Source organism: Carettochelys insculpta, chromosome 3, assembly GCF_033958435.1.
Source record: "Carettochelys insculpta isolate YL-2023 chromosome 3, ASM3395843v1, whole genome shotgun sequence".
Lineage (NCBI taxonomy): Eukaryota > Metazoa > Chordata > Testudines > Carettochelyidae > Carettochelys > Carettochelys insculpta.
Genome location: NC_134139.1, coordinates 100,231,749 through 100,255,221, shown reverse-complemented (window position 1 = coordinate 100,255,221; position 23,473 = coordinate 100,231,749). Strand labels below are relative to the sequence as shown.

At 42.6% G+C, this 23,473-nt stretch overlaps 1 protein-coding gene across 3 annotated transcripts in view; it reads right to left on the bottom strand.

The window, feature by feature from the left end:
* HIVEP2 (HIVEP zinc finger 2) overlaps nucleotides 1-23,473 on the bottom strand; it is a 183,789-nt gene that overhangs the window by 5,547 nt on the left and 154,769 nt on the right. For all 3 annotated transcript variants that reach the window (XM_074990457.1, XM_074990456.1, XM_074990458.1), the window contains 6 exons: nucleotides 22,655-22,699; nucleotides 15,123-20,727; nucleotides 13,909-14,063; nucleotides 9,776-9,951; nucleotides 7,296-7,397; nucleotides 5,804-6,702 (listed from right to left, as the gene is read on the bottom strand). In XM_074990457.1, coding sequence (XP_074846558.1) covers nucleotides 5,804-6,702; nucleotides 7,296-7,397; nucleotides 9,776-9,951; nucleotides 13,909-14,063; nucleotides 15,123-20,351 — 6,561 coding nt within the window. In that variant the 5' untranslated portion in view covers nucleotides 20,352-20,727; nucleotides 22,655-22,699. The remainder of the gene's footprint in view (nucleotides 1-5,803; nucleotides 6,703-7,295; nucleotides 7,398-9,775; nucleotides 9,952-13,908; nucleotides 14,064-15,122; nucleotides 20,728-22,654; nucleotides 22,700-23,473) is intronic.

Below are 23,473 nucleotides of genomic sequence, written 5' to 3'. Positions count from 1 at the left end.
TTGTTTTCCTTCTTTGGTCTGCCAGACGGTTTCTCAATCTGCCTTCCCTCTTAAACATTTCCCAGTCTATGGTCTCAAACTACCACATTGGACAATGACTTGACCAAAACAGAAACACAGCAACAGCAGCACAGAAAGAAGCTGCAGAGTACAGTGACTCTTAGAATGAACCTTGGAATACAGAACTCCTAATGGACAAAGAATCTGTAAACAATAACTTCTCCCTCTTGTGTCCAGCAACAATTTCAAAGGGGAGCAAACAGTCTGTCCACCTCCATGGAAATTGTTATTACGATACAAGCTGCTACATTGTTTAAGAGCCTGGAGCCAGGGATGAGGGCTTGAACTCACCAGGGTGGCTGGTGCTGGCAAGGATGGGTGTTCCCTGCCCTCCCTGGTAGCTCCATGCTGAACCAGAGGGAGGAACCCCTCCCTGCCATCCCCAGCAGGTTCAGACCTGGGGAGAAAGAACTCTAATTGCTGCAGGTCTGAATCCCTACACGGGGCTTAACTGTAAGCTGTGCAGCCACACAACTTAGGGGGGAATTCTCAAAAGGGGAAGGGAGGGAAAGAGGCCCCTGCATGGCCAACACTGATACTCTTTATTGGTCAACTGAACTGACAATGCAGCGTACCTCCAAGGACCCCGTCACAGCCCAAATACCTTGTAATGCAGGGTTGTGCCTTTACAGCACAAGAGAGAGAGCAAATTTACTTGTGAGCCAACTTTATAGCAGGGTCAGACCAACTTTGGATTTAGTGTTTTGTGAGTTAACTGCTATTGTACAGCCAGAAGCGAAAACAGTCTTTTTGTAGCCCCTACCAAAAATTGCCTCTCTCATGTTCTTTTCAATTTCTTATATCAGTAATATTAATTCATAGATGTCTAGTGCTTATTAATCCCCAAGCACTTTAAGGTACATATAAAGAACTAACAAAATGCAGCCAATCTGAAATGGAGGGTGGCAGCCAATCAAAGCCCAGTAGAATAATGCGGGAGGAATAGTTCTGGCCAAGGAAAGTAGAGCAAATCCTTACCCATAGACAAAGTGCCATGGGAGTTTTAATTTCAATGCAAAGCACACAACATTAACCCCTTCTTACTCAACTCATCTGCTAACTGTGTATTCAGAGTTTGGCTGGTTTTGCACAAAAAATATGGGAAGGGTTTCTTAAACAATTTTGCACTCCTACTAGACTGAGGAGCCAGCACAGCTAGGCAGGATTGATCAAGATTCTCTGCCTCCTTCTTCCCATTCCTGCCCCTCTCTCCCCCCGCCCCAGTTTTTACATCAGTGATGACAAAATTATTAATTAAATTCTAATTTCCAAATCCTGAAAGGTGAAAAATAGTCTGATTTTTTTCCCTTCTTAAGTTTTCAGTTACATCTCACATGTTATTGTAATAAGAGTAGACAAAACTATAGACTGAATTGTGTTTTAGGTTCATGGAGTTTAAGGTCAGAAGGGACCATTAAATTATCTAATCTGACCTCCTGTACATCTCAGGACATTATTTTTCACCTACTTGCTCCTGTTAAGCCCAGTATATTGTGTTTGACTAACACATATCTTCTGGAATAGCATCCGGTCCTTACCTGAAGGTATCAAGACATGGAAAATCCATCACTATCCTTTGTAACTTGTTTCAGTGGGTAAAGAACCTTACTTTAAAATTTTTGAATTTCTAACCTGAAATTGTCTGGCTGCAGCTATCAGCCATTGGTTCTTGCCATGACTTTCTCCACTAGGTTAAGATTTTAAAATTAGCCCTGTCATACAGATCTCCCACCTAGGCTTTAGTCCAAAAATACGAAGGCAAGAAACAAAAGATAACAGCGAATTATTGCCACTCATTGGAACATGAATTATATGTATGTTATTGAAAGGGGTCTGACGTCTCAGAAATGTTGACGTTTTCATGAGCCAATCCGACAAGGTGCAGAGCACTTTCTGAAAGAGCAAACAGATCGCGCTAATCACCTCTCAAAGGCTATGGCTACCCTGCCCCTCCCTTTTGGAAAGTGCATGCAACTGGAAATGCAAATGAGGCACAGATTTAAATATCTCATGCCTCATTTGCATAATCACACAGGATCTTGATTCTGGAAGAGCTGATTTTGAAAGCTAAAACAGCCATGGAGACGGGGTTCACTCGAAAGAAACCCCGCTTCTGCAAGCACCCTTCTTGCTGAAAAAATTAGGATATTTAAATCTGCATCGTATTTGCATTTCACTTCGGCCGTATTTGCATGACCCTTCTGAAAGGGAGAGGCAGCATAGTCACAGCCAAAATGTGTTAAGGACCTTGCAGGATTAGGCACAGACTGCACAGAGTGACAATAATGGCAAGAACTGTCATGCTGCCCAGGGGGAAGTTTGTCTTATGCCTTTCACTCGTCTTATTATATCTCCTTACAATGTACAATGGACTGTCTCATAAATAGAGCCAAAAAGCAGTCTTGTAGCACTTTAAAGACTAACAAAATAATTTATGAGGTGATGAGCTTTCCTGGGACAGACCCACTTCTTCAGATACAGACTAATACGGCTACCTCTCTATGCCTACGTCTACACGTGAAGCCAACATCGAAATAGGCTATTTCGATGAATAACGTCTACACGTCCTCCAGGGCTGGCAACGTCAATGTTCAACTTCGACGTTGCGCGGCACCACATCGAAATAGGCGCAGCGAGGGTACGTCTACACGCCAAAGTAGCACACATCGAAATAAGGGTGCCAGGCACAGCTGCAGACAGGGTCACAGGGCGGACTCAACAGCAAGCCGCTCCCTTAAAGGGCCCCTCCCAGACACAGTTGCACTAAACAACACAAGATACACAGAGCCTACAACTGGTTGCGGACCCTGTGCCTGCAGCAAGGATCCCCAGCTGCCGCAGCAGCAGCCAGAAGCCCTGGGCTAAGGGCTGCTGCCCACGGTGACCATAGAGCCCCGCAGGGGCTGGAGAGAGAGCATCTCTCAACCCCCCAGCTGATGGCCGCCATGGAGGACCCGGCAATTTCGACGTTGCGGGACGCGGATCATCTACACGGTCCCTACTTCGACGTTGAACGTCGAAGTAGGGCGCTATTCCGATCCCCTCATGAGGTTAGGGACTTCGACGTCTCGCCGCCTAACATCAAAGTTAACTTCGAAATAGCGCCAGACGCGTGTAGCCGCGACGGGCGCTATTTCGAAGTTAGTGCCGCTACTTCGAAGTAGCGTGCACGTGTAGACACAGCTTATGACTGTCCTCTCAAATAGGATATTTAATAGTCTCACACAATATACATTCAATGCCAAGATGTGCTATGCCTGCTAAATGAACAACTATGTAGCCCCCCCCTTTTTTTTTACTTCCTTAATTTGCTAGTAAAATGGCTTGTGTGCCCTTTTCCTACATTCATATCTGTAGGAGCACTAAATTGCACTAGGGATCAATTCACAGAGAAAAATTATAATTGTAGTGAACAAACGAAATAAATGATGGAAGATGAAGAAACCACAGTCAGACGGTCCTACAAAGGGATCTGCAATTCTGTCACTGACTACCCATATTGACCCAATACGTGTGGGTGAAGGCGGTATTCCCAACCAAATTGCAGCAAGCCAGTAAGGCACTCTGAACACAATGGCCGTGTTTACACTAGCCAAAAACTTCAAAATGGCCATGCAAATGGCCATTTTGAAGTTTACTAATGAAGCGCTGAAATACATATTCAGCACCTCATTAGCATGCGGGTGGCCGCGGCACTTTGAAATTGACGTGGCTCGCTGCTGCGCAGCTCCTTTTCAAAAGGACCCCGGCTACTTTGAAGTCCCCTTATTCCCATCTGCTCATAGGAATAAGCGGACTTCGAAGTAGGCGGGGTCCTTTCAAAAAGGAGCCCCGTCTGGACGAGCCGTGCGGCGGCGAGCCACATCAATTTTGAAGTGCCGCGGCTGCTCACATGCTAATGAGGCGCTGACTATGTATTTCAGCGCTTCATTAGTAAACTTCGAAATGGCCATTTGCATGGCCATTTCAAAGGTTTTGGCTACTGTAGACATAGCCAATGTGACCAAAAGAAGGATCCTAAACAAAAATTTAGTGATTCCTTAAATCCTAGAGTAAAATAGATCATTTATTCTTACTTAATATTATTGTAACACTGGAGAGCTCTGTGAATGTTAGGACTTGTGAAAATGGCTGAATTGACAGTTTTAGAAAGCCAAGTCACTGCTCATTCACAGAGCAAGTACAGCATTAAGACTGACAGTGCGAATTATATTCCCACTGTCCCGCCAATATGTTTACAGAATAATTGGGATTAAACATCTCTGAGGCTACGTCTACATTACACCAGAAGATCACCCCAATCAGGGTTGATCTTTCTGGGGTTCGATTTCGCGTGTCCACTACAGTTGCACAAAATCGAACTATTAGGGGACACAGTTGACCCCTGTACTCCTCATGATATGTGAGAAGTAAGAGAGGTCCACGGAAGAAACTCTCCTGTCAACCTTCTCCAGTATGGACAGCCAAATTAGTAAAGCACAAATACATCAGTTTTAGCTATGCAATTGCCATAGCTAGAACCGCACATCGGTGGTTGACTTACTTTGCCTAGTGTAGAAATAGCCTAAGTTTGAAAATAGTTCAGTTTTCTCTCAGGCCTTTGTGTCACTGGTGTGAGTGACAACTTTGGTAGTGGTTTGTGTGATGTGAACACTACAATCAGATGAGAATTTTTAGACCCTAATCTTGAAATATGGTCCATACGGACGCTTCCCCCACTTCCATCTGGAGTCTCATTTATATCAATATTTCCATTTATTTCACCTGTGCTTCAGCGGTGTACCTCTGTACGTTACATGGCAGTATAAAGGGCCACACTCAGTATTAGGCTGCTTCTACACAATGCACCTCCCGTTGGAGGTACCATGTTAATGAGAAAATTCGAAGCAGGCTAATGAAGCACTAACATGCATGTTCAGCGCCTTATTAACATAATGGCAGCTGCACAAATTTTGAAGTGCAGAGTTTGAATTGCAGATTGATAATGTTGATAGGGACAGCTTCGAAATAAGCATCCCACTTCAACATTCCCGTACTTTGATCTAGTTCTGTGGGAGTAAGGGAATGTCCAAGTGGGGTGCTTATTTCGAAGCTGCCCCCATCTTCACTGTCAATCTGCAATTCGAAGTCTGAACTTTGAAATTCACATGGCCACCATTATGCTAATGAGGCACTAAAATATACACGTTAGCACCTCATTAGCCCGCTTCGAATTGCCTCATTACCATGCCACCTCTGACAGGATATGACATATGTAGAAGCAGCCTTAGTCTGGGCTGAGTAAAATCTGGCAACCCAAAGGTGAAAGGCTGCCATCCTCATCACCATGGGATAGGATCAACTATGTATAACTTGATTAAGTACATTTTAAGTGTACAAGGTCTAATTCAGGTGCCAGATGCTCAGATGGTATAAATCAGCCTAACTCCACTGAAAATGAAGTCGATGCCGCTACAGTGATTTACTTCAACTGGAGATCTGGCCCCAAGACTATAAAGTTCTCTTCCAAGCCACCCCATGTGGCTGACTTAAAGTAGTGGCTTGGCCATACCTACTCTAAATTTCCAATATTCTTTCCCCACATTTTTAACAAGGCTCCAAGCCTCCTCTTTCCTCCTGCTACAGAAGTTTTAGGCGAGTGATTCCAGCACACAAGTTTACAATGTTATATTAAACGCTCAGTACAAGATATATAAGAGCACTGACTTTGACAGTAAACATTAAAATATTCTTTCACACTTACTGCATGTCCCAGTGGAACGGATTCAGACTGCAAATATTGACCCATAGACAACGCTGGATTGTGGTAGAGACCCCTTCTGGGTGATGCCGCTCTAACTGAGGTCATGTATCTTTTCTCCCTCCTTGGAGACAGTTCTCTTCTGGCAGATGCATCTCTTCCAGGTGACACTGGCCTCCTGGGTGACAAATGACGTCTTGGTGAAACATCCCGTCTGGGTGATAACTCTCGCCTCAAGACAGCTTCCTTTCTTGGGGAAAGGTGCCTCAGGGGTGAAATATCTCTCCTTGGTGATAAATGCCTTCTGGGTGACAAATCTCCTTTGGGCATTAAATACCTCTTTGGTGAATTATCTCTATATGGCGAAGAATCATATCCCGGTGAAGACTGTCGGCTGGAAGGCGAGAAGTCCCTTGGAGATGAGGTGGATTCTAACGAAAGCATGTAATCCTCCTCCATATAACTAGGTATATCTAACCTGTCCTTGTCGGGCTCAGAATCAGTACTTTTGCTCTGGAAAAGCCTCTGATATTCTGTCATCTGTGAATCTTCACATGAATCGCTTGGTGTTATAAGCTGCGTAACCTGAATACTAGGCAACGTAACCAAGTAACTGATCAGGGAGGAATGTCCCATATCAGGAGAAGCCCCATAGGACACTGCTGCAGCATTCACTGATAGAGAAGAGAATCTGGGGGGCTGGGGGCTGGTGCTTCTCGATCTCGTTTTTGGTGTTGAGTCTCCCTGGGTATCATCAAAATCATCATCATCATCTTCATCATCGTCATTGTCATCTCCATCATCCCCCTCAGATTCCTCAGCATCAGAAAACTGGTGTTCTGCTGACACGCCTGCCATGCTGCTGCTCTTCTCTGTTCCCTGGTGCGCATCTTCAATGTTTTCTGGAAAAATCACGTCAAGTCAATCAAGTCTTCCCAGAGACACATTTCGGGTCCCACCCATTCTATACTTAGAATAACCTTTGCCATTACTGGATGCTTTCTGTGTAGAAGGGTTCCTCGGTCAGGTCCTTAACAGAAACTAAACTGCAGTTCTTAATATTCATAACCATAAACTCCCCCATAATCAACCTGAGTGAAATTCACCTCTGGGGAAAAGGCCAGGCCAAAGCCTATCCTCCAGGCCTTTGAAGAAGGGTGAAAGTTCATCCTCTGTGGCCACTTGCATCTGAACACTTACACTCACCAGACCAGAACTGGACCTGACACAGGAGACATTTAAATAATAAGAATTTTTTTCCAGCCTCAGCTGCTGTGGTATTAAATCATTAGAATTCACGTCAAACAAATGTGTCAAGTTTATTTCTGTGCTTCCTGTTTGTTAACAAGATGCACTGAAAAGCCTTTTATTAAAAATAAAACCAACCCCAAATATCCTTAACTTATCCTCTGGCATCATCCACTATGCCAAACTGCAGTGACTTGTCTGCCTAGTACAAAGGCTACTACAGCTAAATTAACTCATTGTGACATACCTGCTTCTTCAGTTTCAGTGTCATCCACAGATGTCATTGATACTCCTAGCTCCAGGCATTTTTTCATGTGCGCTTTAGACTTCATATGTTTTGTCAGATTTCCTATCGAAGGTACAGAGATGATGATAATTAGTTGACATCAGCAAAGAAATCTCTCCCAGTCAGTTTTTCTTTTCCATTTCCCACCTAATTGATAGAAGGGTTTTTAGGTTAAAAAACAAGCAGAATTGACTCATTCAAATGCAATCTCCACCAGAACCAGTGTAATTTAATGAGTGTGGGATTTCACATCTTCCCCCAAACTGCTCATATCAACTTCTTTCTTCAGCAAAATAGTGGCGGTATTTCCAAGAGCTGACAATTGGCAATGAACAATAATGTATATCAATTAAACTCTTCTTGTAAGTGCTGAAGGCCATTCCAACCTAGTTCTTTATTACTCATCTTCATCTTGTGTATTATCATCTCACCCCCCCTTCCTATTCCCTGCCAGAGATGCCAGTCTCAGCTGCCTTCAGGTTTGTTTCTCCCACATGAAATTTTATTTCTTCTACCATGCTACTTCTTACGCACAGAACATCCTCTCTGAACTCTTTTTAAAGCCACAGTCCCAGCCTCCTTCAAATCCCTCTTCAAGGCTGATTCCTACCATGATTCCAGAGTTAAAATGCATTTCAATATGCATCTGTAATCTCTTTTAAAGATGCACAATGAAATTAAATGACTTCCCCAAAGCCACGTAGTGATTCCCCTACAGAGCAGGGAACAGAATCTAGAAGACCTGGTTCTAGCTCCTGTCCTCTAATCACCAATCGTGATTTATTTCAGTGTGAAATATTCAGGAATCCTGATTCATGGTTCCTGAAGGCTGCCATGTGAAATCAAAGCCAGTCTTGGTATCATTTCTGTCACCGTACTGTGCAGGCATGAAGGGCCCATGCCACAGCTAGTGCAAAGAAGTGGATGTTCAGACCCTATACAGGACTCCACAGCTTCTTTGTACCATAGGTCTACCTCCTCTGTTATACCAGAGGTCAGACAAGATGATTACAGTGCCCTTCTGCCTTGTAATCTATGAATTTGTGCTCCACTGGGACTCCCTGAATTCCAACACACTCGGGCATCTTGAGTGGAGAGGGAGAAAGTTTAAGATCATACTGAAAGGATGGGGTTGATGGAGCTGCTAATATGGATCACCACCAGTTATTCCCTATGGCGGGAAGAGAGGTGCTCTAGAGCAGCGTTCTGAAACTATGTTCCGTGGAACACTGGTGTTCCGTGAACAACTCACAGGTGCACCGGGAGCATCTGATACCTTTTTATACCATACATGGGTAGTATATATTTTCTGTCGTTAAAACCAGATAGAATGTTACTTCTTTATTGCTATCATACCCGATTACACTATTTCATTTTGTTTTTGCTGTATATGTTGCTGTTTGGCTGCTTTTGTGCTGACGACAATTTTTTTAAGAAAATTTTCACAGGTGTTCTGCATAAAAATATTAGTGTTTGGTGTTCCGTGGTCTCAAAAAGTTTAAGAAACACTGCTGTAGAGCCACAGCCACTATAGACCTAAGTCTGCAGCTGCACCTATGCAGCTGCACTGCTATCACTTTGTGACCTGGCCGTGGACTCCTCCCCTTTTACACTATGAATCTTCCCAGTGTGGGACCCAGCTACTCAGGCTGTGCATAGAGAACGGGATTTGACCTCATGTACCTTTTCTTTACCCGTATCAAAACAAGGTTAAGAAATGCAGAGGAGGTGACTCAAATGTCTTTTTGACACAGGAAAAATGCTGCTAAAGAAATTGTTTTTTGTTTTTTTTTAAAAAAAAAGAGGTAGTTTCAAAGTAAATCCTAATTCCAAAGGAAGTTATTATCCACGGCCTCTGGGTGATAAACGGAAGCTCACCCCACCCCCCCCAGTGCTGATACATACATCTGAAGGCAAGCTATCAGATCTCTATTCATAATTAATGCAACTGTGGATGGAGTGGCCCACCTGGGAGTCTGTGGATTTGTACATTATTTATAAACTTGAAACTGAGCCACCATGCAAGACCATGAAGGCATGCTTTCCTCTGCAGCAGAAGCTCTGCACCTGCATTATGTTACAGGCGTCCCCAGTGGAGTATTTTAGATCGCAACAATTAAAAATTGCACCATGTAACATCTTTAGCATAAAGTAATATTTGCAAGGTCAGATCTTATGCCACTACATTTCCTCTGCAGACAGATCAGCTTGGAAGGAGCCCGCAGCTCTCAAAATTAAGTTATGCAAGGAGTCTCACAGTCTCACATAAATCCTTGAATCACTTAGATGGGAGGGAAAACATATTTAATGGAATCCCACATTCATAAATAAATCCAACTTATTTTGATAAAGGTTTCTTCTTTGATGGGAATGATGGATGTTAGATAATTACATAATTGATGGGGGAAGGGAGGACTTTTCAAGCAGAAAAGGCCAAATACCTTTAGTTTTGAAGGCAAAATTACACAACTTGCACACATAAGGCCGTACGTCAGTATGAGTGCGGATATGTTTTTTGAGCATGCTTGGCTTCTTGCAGCGAATTCCACATTCTTCACAAATGTATTTTCCTCGCCCACGTCCTCTGACATACACATAATCCTCATTTGACTTATACCTGTTGGAAAACGGAAATGTATTTGAATTATATAGTTTCCAAGTCAGCCATATAAACAAACGGTATCATAATATCCCTCTGGGGCCCAATCCTACAGGGATCGCCTGCACAAAGCTTCCTCTGTAATCACTGGGAGTTCTATGAATGGTGCACTGTCAGGTGGGGACTCAGAGTGCATTTACTTTTCATGAAATGAAGCGATTTGCATATGTTTGTATGTCTTAGTTATTGTTTAAGAACTCGACACCAGCAACTTAGATCTGCTCAGAGTAGACAAAAGGAAAAGGGACAGCTCACTTGAGGACTACCTGCTCTGTTCACTCCCTCTGGGGTATCTGGCACTCGCCACTGTCGGAAAACAGGATACTGGGGTAGGTGGACCTTTGGTCTGACCCAGTATGTTCTTGTAACCACCCAAAATATGGGTCTATGTGGCTACCCTGTGTGGAGCACATTCAGATACCTACTTTCTTGAAATTAAACTGGAAATTTACCAGGTATTATTAAAGGTATTCCCTGGTGCTTTTGCCTCCTTACGTTGTCTCAGGCAATAAATAAGACATGCAAACCTATGCATATTTCCTTAACCATCATGATGAAGAATTAACACTGAAATAGATAATTGCCAGGATCCAGTTCCCAGCTGTGCAAAGGACATGTGCAAGGGCTACTCTGAGGGCTGAAGTGGAATTTGAGTGCTGTGTACACTTCTGATGGCTCTTTTGCCTAAGAAAAAACTTCACCTGATTCATTTGTGAAGCAGCATCCCTGAGTGAAGGCATTGAGACTAATCGCCAGTGAGTGTGTAAAATATTCTTCCCTGCTCATCTCTGTCCCATTATCCACCAATATGTGGACATTATTTTCATACTTGGGCACCTGAAGTTAATCATCTAAAATTCACATTTTGCTGCTACTGTTTTTAATCTCTCCCCATCAGTTCCAGTCCTCCTCCTCTTCCTCCCTTTCCCAGTCACCAAGGAAAGCACTGCCTCTCTCCCTAATCTGGGCATCGTCTCTTACTAGTCCCTTCTTCACACCCACATATCTAGGCTGTGCTCAACTCTTTGAAATGTTATGTCAGGAGACAGGTAAAGATACAACTTTTTTGTTCTGTTCAGACACCCAAGGCTCCTGTTGAGGCCTTCTTTGTGTCCCCATCTCCTGCCTGGCCAGCTACACTACCCCTCTCCAATCCATTGAAACCTCAGCTCCTAGGTTTCACCTTCTTTCTTACAATCCCAAGCCCATCACATTCCATCCTGTATCCCCCTTCTTGCTCCCCTTTCTGTTCTCCTTTCACCTTTATCACCACACAGTCACCACGCAACAACTGTGGACCTTATTGATCTGGGCTGCATTTGAACTCACTGTAGTAGATTTCAAAGGCTCAATAGCATATGACAAAGTCATGCAGGTCCACTCCAAACTGCCATTTTTATTTTGGATTTCTAATGTGATCCCGTCACCAGTATAAAAGAACAAAATAAACAAGCTGTGAACTCTAGCTGCAATCTGGGACATGTCATTAAACAGCATGGTGTCTGAAGAGCTGGAAGATTTTGTACCAATACCTCCATGCCCTGCTTTCTGTGTAAACTGTAAATAACTGACTGAAACGTGTAGTAGGGCAAAGAATAAAAGCTAATGAAATTTAAAACTGTTACATTTCCGAGCAGATTATCTCTTCCAGTAGTAGTAGGGTTCTTTAGTTGTGGGTGATGGGAAGAGATTTTGCTATTCAAATAGCATGATTTGAATCAAGCTACCTGACCTTCAGAATGACAACTGTGAGGAAATATGCATAGGCAAAGCACAAAGACTAAGCTTAAACTAAAGAATTGCTCTTATTGTATACTACTTTCTGTGGAATGCATGAAACAAAAACCAGACAAAATGCTGACTCTCTTATAAACAGGGATGAACTAATGCTAGGTGATGACACAAAGGGGATATTAGATCTGTTATCAAGAACCACCACAAGCTAGTGAAAGGAATGACTCTTCCCTTCTGCAAACCATGCCACTCTTATGTAAAATGATACCCTTCTCAAATGGATCTATAAGCAAGATTCATTAACACAACAGAATCGCCACCCTCTACATGCTGTCACCGTGCAGATCAGAGATCTCTAATGGGAAAACCCCGTATGTCAGAAAGAGAGAAATACAGCCTGTCAGTCTAGATTACTAAAGCCCAGCTACAGAAATACATAGCAAGGTTCCTGACTTCTTCCTTCCATACTATAACTGGCTAAAGATGCCTGATCTACACCAGGACAAATTTCTAAGTGAACTGTACGATGGTTTAACTTGTATTCTCTTACACTCACTTAGACTCATTTATTCTCATACTCTCTCAGACCTTATCAGCGCATTAGGAAATCTAACATGGTGTAATTAAGACATCCAGTTTCCTGATGAAGGTGCAAAAAAGACTTCAGTATGGTATATGGTGGCATGCTGAAACTAATGTCTTTCAGAGCCCCCTGTTCACGGCTTTTCTTGCTGAACTAGATGCTCTTCTGGCCACTCAGCAAACACATTTTATCAATTTAGAATCATGTGGGATGGGTGATCCAAACTCATAGATGATATGTAGGGGCACATGTGTGAGATACACACTTGTAAGTGGGTACTTTATGTGTCTTGTGAACTTAGACTCACCTCTAAATTTGGGTTACTGAAAAGTCTCTTTTGTTGTCAGTTTACTGATTTTTGGTCAGTAGCATAAGACACCTCTCCACAGGGAACCCCCAGGATCAGGGATTCCTGGGTTGGCCAGCCCTGGAACAATTTCAGAGGTGGCATTCTCAGTCTTCCAAGAGAGATGTAGGTTATGCCCCCTTTTGGCTACAGGTTACAGAGAAATATCAAAGTTTATGTGATGGAGACTGCCTCTACACACCCACAAGCCTCTTAATGAGAGATGCTAAAATGCTGAATCAAGATAGAAGGCCAAAAGGATTGCTGAATGCATGGTAACTCTGTCCTGACTGGCTAATTATTCTGAGACCCCCTCCCCCACCCAGCAGGGCAAGAAGAGCTCATGTGAGAAAAGAACCACCCCGCTGGTCACATGAACATTCCCAACATAGAAACACTATTGCTTTAGATTTTCATAGTACTGTACAAATAAAACTATCGTGCATGTACTGAGAATACACTGTAAGAGACAATCCATTCAACAATTAACATGCTTTTCAGCCTAAAAGTTACACCAGTGGATTGTAAGGTCTCTTTTTTCTTGGTTCTTTGCTATTTATTTGTTTACAATTAATTGTGCTACAGCACTTGCTATTACAGCCAGCAGGAGACTAAGCTCTGTTTTAAAAAGTATTGTTCTCATATCCGCACACTGAGGCCACATATTTTTATAACCAACAAAACATTTTGGATCTGAAAGTCAACATAGGGGAAAAAATTAAAATACTCCAGGAATAAAAATAAGAGCGCACAACTTCCTTGTTAAGGCTAGAACACAATAACAGATTATTTTCCAGGTGTCTAATAAATGCAGGAAGATTGCCTAGAAATGAAAATATTGTCCATCAGAAGTTGACAAAATTCAGTAATGATTACTATGAATATGGAAAATATAGTTGTACAAATGGCATAGGTACTGAAACCAGGGGTGCAGGGGGTACAACTGTACCGCTTGGCTTGAAGTGGTGTCCTTCATACTCTGGGTTTACAGATCTCCAAGTACACAAACTGTTACCGCATCCTTGGCTAATGGCAAAGTAGAATTGGAAGTAAGTACACAGCTTCTACTGTGTTTTCTACTATTTTGATGCATGGCTGACATATAAACAGAAGAAAGGATATACAGGGAGCCACAAAGCATGGCATGAGTCCAGAAGGCTGCTAATTTCATTAATTCATCAACATTCAAGTTCAAATCAGTTTAATCTGAATTGACAGGGTAGGTCTGATATTTCCAGCTGCATTTTCTTACCCTCCTTCAAAGATTTTAATTCGCACTGGCTCAGTTTGTTTGGACGAAATGTCTTTATCTCCATGACTTTCTCCTTTTACTCTCTCTTTTATAATGTTCCCCACCACTTTCTTTTCAAGTTTGCTGCCAAGCAAGAAGAAGGGTTCATGTTTCATCTGTGGAACAAAGCCAATGAGCGTTATTAGAGTCTGGAACACACATTAAATACACTCTTCACTTCAAGCAGGTTAAACATTCTGGGTTGAATTCAGCTCTGAGTTTGGATGCAATTCCATGAAGCCAATCATAGAAATCAAAGGTGGGGAAGACTTACCAGGTCTTCTAAACTCATCTGCTCTGAGCAGGGCTCCCTCTAATTTTTCTTCCCTCCAGGGCAGAATAAATTTTGTTTTGTGCACTGAGGCATGCACAGATGAGCATCACCAACAGAAACACACGCTGCCCTCTGTGGATAGCTGTGGGCACTCTGCTATCGGCTGGGCAGCACCTGAATCTCTGCTGGGCAGCCACTCAAGTGCTCATCTTACAAGGAACGCTGGCTGTGACTGCAGTATTTTCTCTAGCATATGTATTCTAGTGCTTTGTCCCTGAGGAAGACCTCTGTGAGTCTTCAAAGCCTCTGACACCAGTTATAGCTGTGGTACGCTGATCACAAAGTTGGGACTGAATGCGCAGGTCTTTATTCAGTTGCCATTCAGGCTTTATTCAGGCAACACCCGTTAATGTTTGTTACCAGAAAAAAGATGAAGTAAAAACCTAAGTAACCCATGTGAAATAAGGCCCTCAAGTGTTCTGCTCTTCTATCATCTTCCAGTATCACTGAAATCATCCCCTGAATCAGCTGTTGGGGCATATGCGGGGAGAAAAGGAAACAAGACCCATGGTGCTAGAATGATCACCCAGATTATGATGTCCTTTTTGAGTTTTGAATGTGGATATTTTAGAAACTGACACAGAGGTGCATACTTAACAGCCCCTATTATGTACACATTTGCTTTGAACCTTTATTTAACCTTTCTGAGATAACGCATTTTTCTATTCAAAATATTAAAAAGCTGTAATAGATACCATTTTTACTTCTTACGGAGAGCTGCAACTTTCAAATATCTACTTTTCATTGTCCTTACATTGATTTGTGCAGCATAATTTATATCAATTTTCTGTTTAGTGTCATGTCTAAAGTAAAAGTTTTTTTTAAAAAACAAAATGTTCACCTGAGCGAACTGTTTCCATGCACTTGAAGAGGTCAGTTTACCAGCTCCAGGTCTATGCATTGCAGCCAAAGAATAAATTTCTGTGGTGTTTTTCTGCTTGGACCTTAGAAGCGCTAGAGTAGTCTTTGTACTTAACCCTGATGGGTTTGGGTTACACGAACTAATGCACCATGAAGCATAAACAGAAGATTTGAGGGTTGCTTGCTGAATGTAATTGGGCTTCGTATAGTTTAGGAAACACCAGCTCACGGTAGTTGTAGTGCGTAGACTAGGGAACTGAAGGATCTGCTGAAAATCTGCTCCATCTGTTAGGAGGATGGTTGTGCGTCCTGCTTTCCCATTTGGATAGGATGCCATCTGGACCAACAAACCAGGAGCCAGTTTCTTCTGCTTCAGCTGGTCTTCTGCTTGATTTTCTCCCAATGGCAATGAAGACTGCTGTGGGCTCATGCTCATATCTGATGCTGTTTCATCTACATCCAATTCTTCTGGTGACTCTCTTCCTTCAGAAGGGCCACTGGACTTGTGCCCTGGGGATGCAGAATCAAAACTGGAAAGCTTTTCCCGGTTCAGGAAATGGTCAGCAGATGGCATGGTGGCCGATGAGCAGTCTTGAGATGAAGAGGATGACAACGGAGAAGAGGATGACATGGACGGCATGATTTCCTTTGGCTCAGTGGCACAGCTCTGCCTAACTAGCTGAGGCTTTTGTGGTCTGGGATAATCCTTTTTTATATCTGAATTAGTCAACTCTACTGCACTTAGCTCCTCAACAATCTGTCCATACATTTTTTCTTCTTTGACCCTTTTCTGCTGCTTGGTCTCCATGAAGAGCTCCAAGCTGCTTGCGGGTGAAAGCATTCGTTTGCTTCCTCCCAAGTTAGAGACAGTGTCAGAACTGGATGCCAGACACAATGGGATTGAGGATTCTAAGCCGAGTGGTAGAGTCTGCGGTACCTTCCACAAAGGGTATTTTTCTAACCCACCATGCTGACCTAACATCTGGGCTATGTTAAATCCTAGTCCTTGCATAGCTGCATTTGTTGATAATGTTCTTTGAGAAACGGTCTCATCCACTTTGCAAATGACAATAGCAGGGCTGTTGCTCTGGGCAAGGATCTGAGAAATGCTTGTATACATGACACTACCATAAGATGGCACATGGGTCTGAATCCGGACAGGAACAACTGTTCCCGGTAAAGACTGTACAGAGCCGTCATTCGGGGAGTCAAAACGCGTATATAGGTGCTGCTCAGAGGAGGTAGCTGCTGACTTAATGCTAGGGTCTGGCAGGTAATTAGCAATGGCGTTTTTCAAATATTGCCCAGATGTTCCTGAGTAACACTGGTACGTTTGCTCCTTAGCGTGCACATATTCAGCAGATTTCTTTCCAACGTGCTCTGGAGCATGCTCCAGGTGATAACTAGGGTGAATTTCTGTTTGGAAAGGTTGCTTGATGTAAGCTTTGTGTAACTGCTGTACAAAACGATGCTGCAAGTGTCGCTGCAAAGGTTCTGTACATGGTGGCCACAAGACAGGCTGCTGTGCTGGTAAGGGAACCATGGAGACCGCAGGATATGGGAACTGAAACAAGGTATTGGGGAGTGGGGGAAATGGAATTTTTTCTTGATGTGCAAATAGGTGCTGCTGCTCTGGTGGATACCTGCTTGAAATATAAGGTGCTTGCTGAATCAAGGGATTCCTTAAAACATCCTGACTTTCTGCAAGGAGGGTCCGTGGCTCAGCAAGCTGTGCACCAGAGCCAACAGCCTGCTTTCCAGAGCCATCTACCTGAACAGGCTGAAGCACAGAGGTGGGAGGATGATGCCAAGCAATTTGGGAAGTCCGGAGACCAGCATGTATGTGTTCTTGCATCTGTTCCTGCTTTATACTCTGTTCCATACTTTGATCAGTCTGGGGAATCTCTGGGAACCCGCTAAAAGAAGCCTGACGGACCAGGAAGCATTTCTTCCTTTCTCGTGATGGAGACAGTCCTGCAGAAGGTGCCCCAGCTGCTGAAGCATGAGACAGATTCCCATAATCAAAGGATTTACTTCGGATCTCTGGGACGTCATCAGCATGTGGACAAGGCATCTGTTCAGATGAACAACGTCTCATTTCCTTCTGATGGTGATGCCCGGGGACGGAAAGCGAGTAAGCACCAGCTGGAACAGTTAAAAACTCAGACTGTTTTACAAAGTCGTCTTGTTTGGAAGGCATGATGAACTTTGTATTTTCTTCCCTTTCAAAGGACATTGAAAAACTTGAACTATGGGACAAATTACTTTCTTGGCTAGGGCTGCGAGAGAGGCTTGTGCCAGTGGATTCAAAGCTGGACTCTCCAGAGGAGTGTTCCATGTCAGCAAGCCGTAAGCGTTTCTTTTTGGGTGGTAATTTTTCTGCTGGAAGTTGAGAGAGAGTTTCACTTCTTTGTGGCCACTGGAATTCTTCCGCAGGTCTTTCTTGCTCTTTAGTCTGAACTTCTTTGTCTTTCTCAGGTTTATCTGGTTCCTCTGTAACACGGATCTCAGGTACTTGTATGTTATGCTGGCGAACCAGTCTGGGCTGCATATGATATGACTGTGGCGATGTTTTATTCATATTGTCCGCATTTTCTGTTTGCTGAGCCCTCTCTGGACTCATTGGGGACTCAGAAATCTCACTCTCACAAGTTTCGGGCAGGGAGTAGGTTTTATCCTGCAAGCAAGCAATATGTTCTGAAGATTCAGACCTGTCAAATGAGTTTGGCCTGCTCAATGAGTTTGTATGCTGAATGACTGAGATGACATTTCCAGGAGGTTTTCTGTTCAGTGACTCTGGTGCCTTTTCTTGCTCTGCAGTTAACGGTGGCTCTTCTAATGAAACTGAGAGGCTTCCAGACTGCAGGGAAGGTCTACAGATTTCAAAACGCTCTGGGTGACAATGGGCAGCACTATCATGGCCTTGAAAAGCAAACCCACTTTTTGGCCCTTCTTGATTTTGGGGTTTGTGATCAAACTCTGAAGGCAGAATCCTCACGGGGGTGCCAGTACCACTGCTGCAAAGCATAGGAACATCCTCTTCATCCCCAACACTCTTCTCTTTTCTGCGTTTTCTGTTTTCAAATGTGGTTCCATATACAGACGGCACTGGCTGTGATTGTCCAAACGAATCAACAAAGCACTCCCCTCCTTGTTTTATTCCCCCCGCACATGGCACATCTCTGTAGTTCTGCTTCTGTGTTTCAAACTCTTCACATTTTCTGTACTGCTTTCCACAAGTGTCATAGTCATAGAAGGTTCTCTCCCCTGCTGTCAATTTCTTCTCCTTCAAGGATGACCCTTTTTCACCACCTGCTGACCTGCTGGAAGCAACGAGGATATTTTTTCCAGTTCTTCCCTGGTAGTCTGGGTCAGAGTGCCCTTCCTGCATGGAGGGCATCTCAAAGGCAGCTTGTCTTCTTAACATCCTCTGATGGGATATTCCCACAGTTCCAGGATAAAATACATCATCTGAACCAGTCATTCTCTCATCAAAGGAATGGCTTCCTCTCAAAGAAGAGGGGACACTTAAATTGGTTGCAGAAGATGTTGGCATGGAGTTACTTCTAATAAGTGGAGAAGCATCCACTGGAGGCTCTAAAAGTACAGGTGTGTCACCTTGCAGGCTTACAGGGTGAAGATTCAGTTCGCTTTTGATGGATGATGAAGTCATCTGGGATTGTGTGGACTCTCTACTGCTGCCACTGAAGACTTGGGTAGATGTACTAGTGCTCAGTTTATTGGGATCAATGAGTGCTTCTTTATTTGGAGTTAGATGAGAAATATGTTCTTCAAGCATCTTGATATCTAACCTGCTGTTCACCAGAGGAAGTGGCTGCTCCACATTGCCCTTTCTACCCATTAAACTGTGTTCCTGATTGGCTGTTGCTACTGTCAGTGCTGTCCTTTGACTAATCCGATAGAACTTCCCAAAGATTATTTCTTCGTAAGACTTTGCATTAGTATTTGGAGGGCTTACTTGTTGATCTGCACTTTCTGAACGGGAAAAGTAACCGGAATCAGTGCTTCCTTTGCTATGGGGGCTCAAAAGATTTAGTGACTGCTCAGAGTCTTGCCCTTTTTTCTCTGACAGTCTTAGTGCAAGTCGCTGTTTAACTGTATGAGAGTCATCAGATTTAGTACTTAAGGATGGGTTTTGTAACGTGTCTGACCCAATGTACTGTGAACTCTCACTGGGTAACTGAATCCCACTTCTAGGAATAATCAAAATGGGCACTTTCATTGGGCTTCCCAATGTTTCATCTAAGGATGAGTGAAAGCTGCTTCTGCTAGCGATGTCCAGTGGGATCTGTGGGGCTGAGCTTAGTTTCTCAGAACTTTCTACAAGCAATGAAGTCTCCTCATCTGTGTCTGTGCTCTGCTCACCATCTGAATGTATTTCTGCTTCCATATCTATAAAACTGGCATCCAGGTCCAATTTAGATACAGCCGACTCTGTGAATGGTACCAATCCAGCTTTAATCGCATGGGCATGTGATTTCCTGTGCTTGTATAAATTGCTCTTTGTCTTAAAAGAAAAGCCACAAGGTACACAAGGGTATGGCCGTTCCCCAGTGTGGGATCTAATATGTTTTTTAAGTACACTAGGTTTGGCACAAGCCCTGCTACAATAAGGACAAATATATTTGCCAGGCTTTTTGGGTTTGTGCTCTTTCTTGTGACCATCTTCTGATTGTTCTATTGATTTCTGAGAATACTGGCTATAAGCAGGGTTCAAACTTGAAATCTTCTTTCTAGAGAAACCACCACTATGGCTGTGCAAGTGAAAAGGAAATAAGTCCTCTGAGGCAACTGATTGTAAGTGGCCCGGAAACTGCCACGTGTGGCTTTCCAAGCTCTGATGTGGCTTTATGTTGTGCAAGAATCCTTGTGGCAACGAAGGCTGGGGAAAAGAAAGCGAATGGTGACAAGAGTAAGGACTTGGCTGATGCTGCGGATATTGCTCCTCTGTGACTTGCTGCCCAGCTTCACTGGATGAGCCGAGTTTCGCAGAAAAAAAAAGTTGTGCTGATGCTGTGTTTCCGATTTGCTCGTGATCTGCTTGTGGTTGCCTCTGTACTTCTTGATTGCCAAAAGTGCTCATCTTAATGACAGCTGAAGGGTCTTGCCTCCATCTAGTTGGTACTTTAGCAGTTTCTCCAGACCTTGAGGTAGCTTTTTGCCCTATCGCTGTGTCCCCAGAGTCCATTTTTACACAAGGTCCTCAGTGCTAGTTCACTTGAAAGCTGGGCAGACACATTGAGTGTGACCAATGCTGTGCTCTCTAAGGTTTTGTTGCTCCCATTTTTCCAGAAATCCTGCAAGTTCACAGACTTCTCTTTCTCATTTGAACTTTCTACACAGTAGTCTATAGGCATTAGATTTGAGTCTGTATGCTAGTGTAATTATCATACAGTTCTGTTCATGGCAGGAATTTTCCCAGTTTATCGTGCATTTGCAAGGACTTGATATGGCATTTGAGCATTTTCCATCGTAAATGTTGAGATGCAGAAAGACCAAGAGATTTTTTTTGTTAATCTACTATAACGAAGTCCTTTTCATCCTTTCCACAACAATACAGCTTCCTGTTCGAGAAGAATATAAAAACACGCAGATTAATAAAATAGGGTAACCACTACATAAGCAATTTAATTCTCTTCAAAATTTTCTAAGGGAAGAGTGATGAATATGAAAATGTAATAATACTGTAGTCATTTGCATTTGCATTGTACCTTTTCCCAAGCTTATTAAGGACTTTAACTAACCTTGATTAAGCTTCACAAAACCCTAAGGACAAGATGAGATCAGAGAATGTGTGAGCAGAGAATGAACAGGTTAAGGAGACAACTGAAGGTCACAGAACAAGTCAGTGAAACCACTAGGACTAGAAACCAGGGGTTAAGTTTTCAGACATGACTAACAACTTCACAGGCCTCATTATGATGTTCAATTTCTGACACCTTATGACAAGGGGCTTGATTTTCAGAATGCTTTGAATAGCTATTTTTTTTCCAACCAGGTTGTTTAAGATGGCTGAAATTGGACACCCTAAAAATGGAGGCCTGCAGAATTCCTAGGCAGTGTTGAAAATAAGTCCTTTCTGAGATGAGTCCTAAAAGCAAAGAGAATGTTGGGAATCACTAAGATAGGGAAAATAATAAGTCAGAAAATATTGCATTGCCTTAATATAAATCCACAGTATGCATCTTGAATACTGTGTGCAGATGTGGTCACTCCTTTTCAAACAAAAATGTATTGGAGTTGGAGAAGGTTCAGAAAAGGGCAACAAAAATGGTTAGGGATATGGAACGGCTGCCATCTGAGGAAAAACTAATAAGACTGGGACTTTTCCGCTTGAAAAAGACGTGGGAGAGGGATGATGGAGATGTTTAAAATCATGCTGGAGAAAGTAGAACAGGAAGTGTTATTTACTCCTCCTCATAGCACAAAAACTAGTCAGCAGGTTTAACACTAACAAAAACGAGAATATTTTTTCACACAGCACACAGTCAACCTGTGGAACTTTTTTGCCAGATGATATTGTGAAGGTAAAGAGTATGACAGGGTCACTGTTGGAAGACAGGGTACTTGGGTACATAGACCTTTGTTCTGACCCCGTATGGCCATTCTTATGTTCTAACTCTCAGTAACCCACTTTCATCACTAGATTGTATAACTTCTGTCACAATAAAATGCCAGTAAATAATGAAATACATGTTACTTTAAAAAAAACACGTTTGAAATAGAAGCTAAAACACTGGAGCCATCACTTCACAGCTTTATCTGTAGCATTTTAGAGTACATCAATACAGAAGAATTACTGATGGAAGCAGCAGTTTAAAACTACACCTTTTTGAAACTTAAGCATGTCATATGTAAAAATAATTTAGAACTGAACGGTATCTAGCCAGGTTTCTAATTTGATATGTTTAAATACAATTGACTCCCACTGGTCTGTTTGTATATAACTAATGCTCAGGAGCATGATTTATGCATCTAAGCAAACTGCTTGAACTGGAAGAAAAAGACAAAACAGCAGAAAATGTTGCACTTTAAAGACTAACAAAATGATTTATTCGGTGATGAGCTTTCATGGGACTTACCCACTTCAGTGATCTGAAGAAGTGGGTCTGTCCCATGAAAGCTCATCACCAAATAAATCATTTTGTTAGTCTTTAAAGCGCCACATTTCTGGCGTTCTGTTTGGTTGGAATACAGACTAACACAGCCACCTCTCTGTTACTAAGAAAAATAAAAGATCTCTGCTGTCATATTATCAGAATAGTGTATCTCCAGAATGAAACAGGGCTAAGGAAAAAAGGAGTCAGGATTCTACACCATATGGAAGATCAAGGGAAGGTAGTGATGGAATGTATTATATTTCTATGGCTGGTGGACTGCACTTGGATTGGAAAAAAAAAACAAAACTGGCAAAGAGCAGGGAAGTTCAAGCGGGGAAGTTGGATAGAATAGAAAAAGTGTAATTTTGTTTTTCGTAATAAAAAAAGTTACCTGCATCTTTTAGCCATCTAATATGCATGACTAGCTTGAATATTCCTGTGAAAGAAACAAATGCAGTTAGAAGTAAGTCTTGAAAAATATAACTGACATTGGACAGAGAAATATGGTAACTTCCTATTGTATACAGCAGTGTCTGATAAATACTCTTGCCCATCCATTGGTTCTGAGCAAGAAGCTTGCCCTAAAGAGCCAGAAGACACTCAGGGCACTTACACTCTTGGGCTATGGCCACAGAGCCAAGTTATTTTGAGATAACATCCGTTATTTCAAAATAACTTTTCTCTTGTCTATACCACACACTCTATTCTGAAATAAATTTGAAATAGCAGGTGAGTTATTTCAAAATCAGTAAATCTCATTGCAGGAGGAATAGTGCCTGTGTCTAAATAACTATTTCAAAATAGGTTGCATTAAGACATGGAATAGCGCATATTTAGAAATAGGACAGAAGCAGCAGGGATCAGACGCTCTGGGCCCTTTTACTCAACAGGCCTAGGAGCAGCTGCTCTCTCTGTCCCCCCTACCCTGTGCCCCTGTATCCTACCTGAGAATTTGAATGTCTCTGGCTATGAATACAAATACTTGTACTCTTCATTTGCACTTGGCAAGGTTTGGTATTATTTGAGAATAGAAGAATGTTTGTGTTTCTGGAGGAATGCCATAGAATCCTTTTGCACATACAATTTAACAAAAGTAGCCCAGTTTAAGTGAAGTAACCCTGTTCTCTTGTACTGAGGATTTTTGAGTACTGGAGTCATCTTTTTCCACCCTAAAAATACTATCCACATTTCTTCATTTGTTTAAATTCCA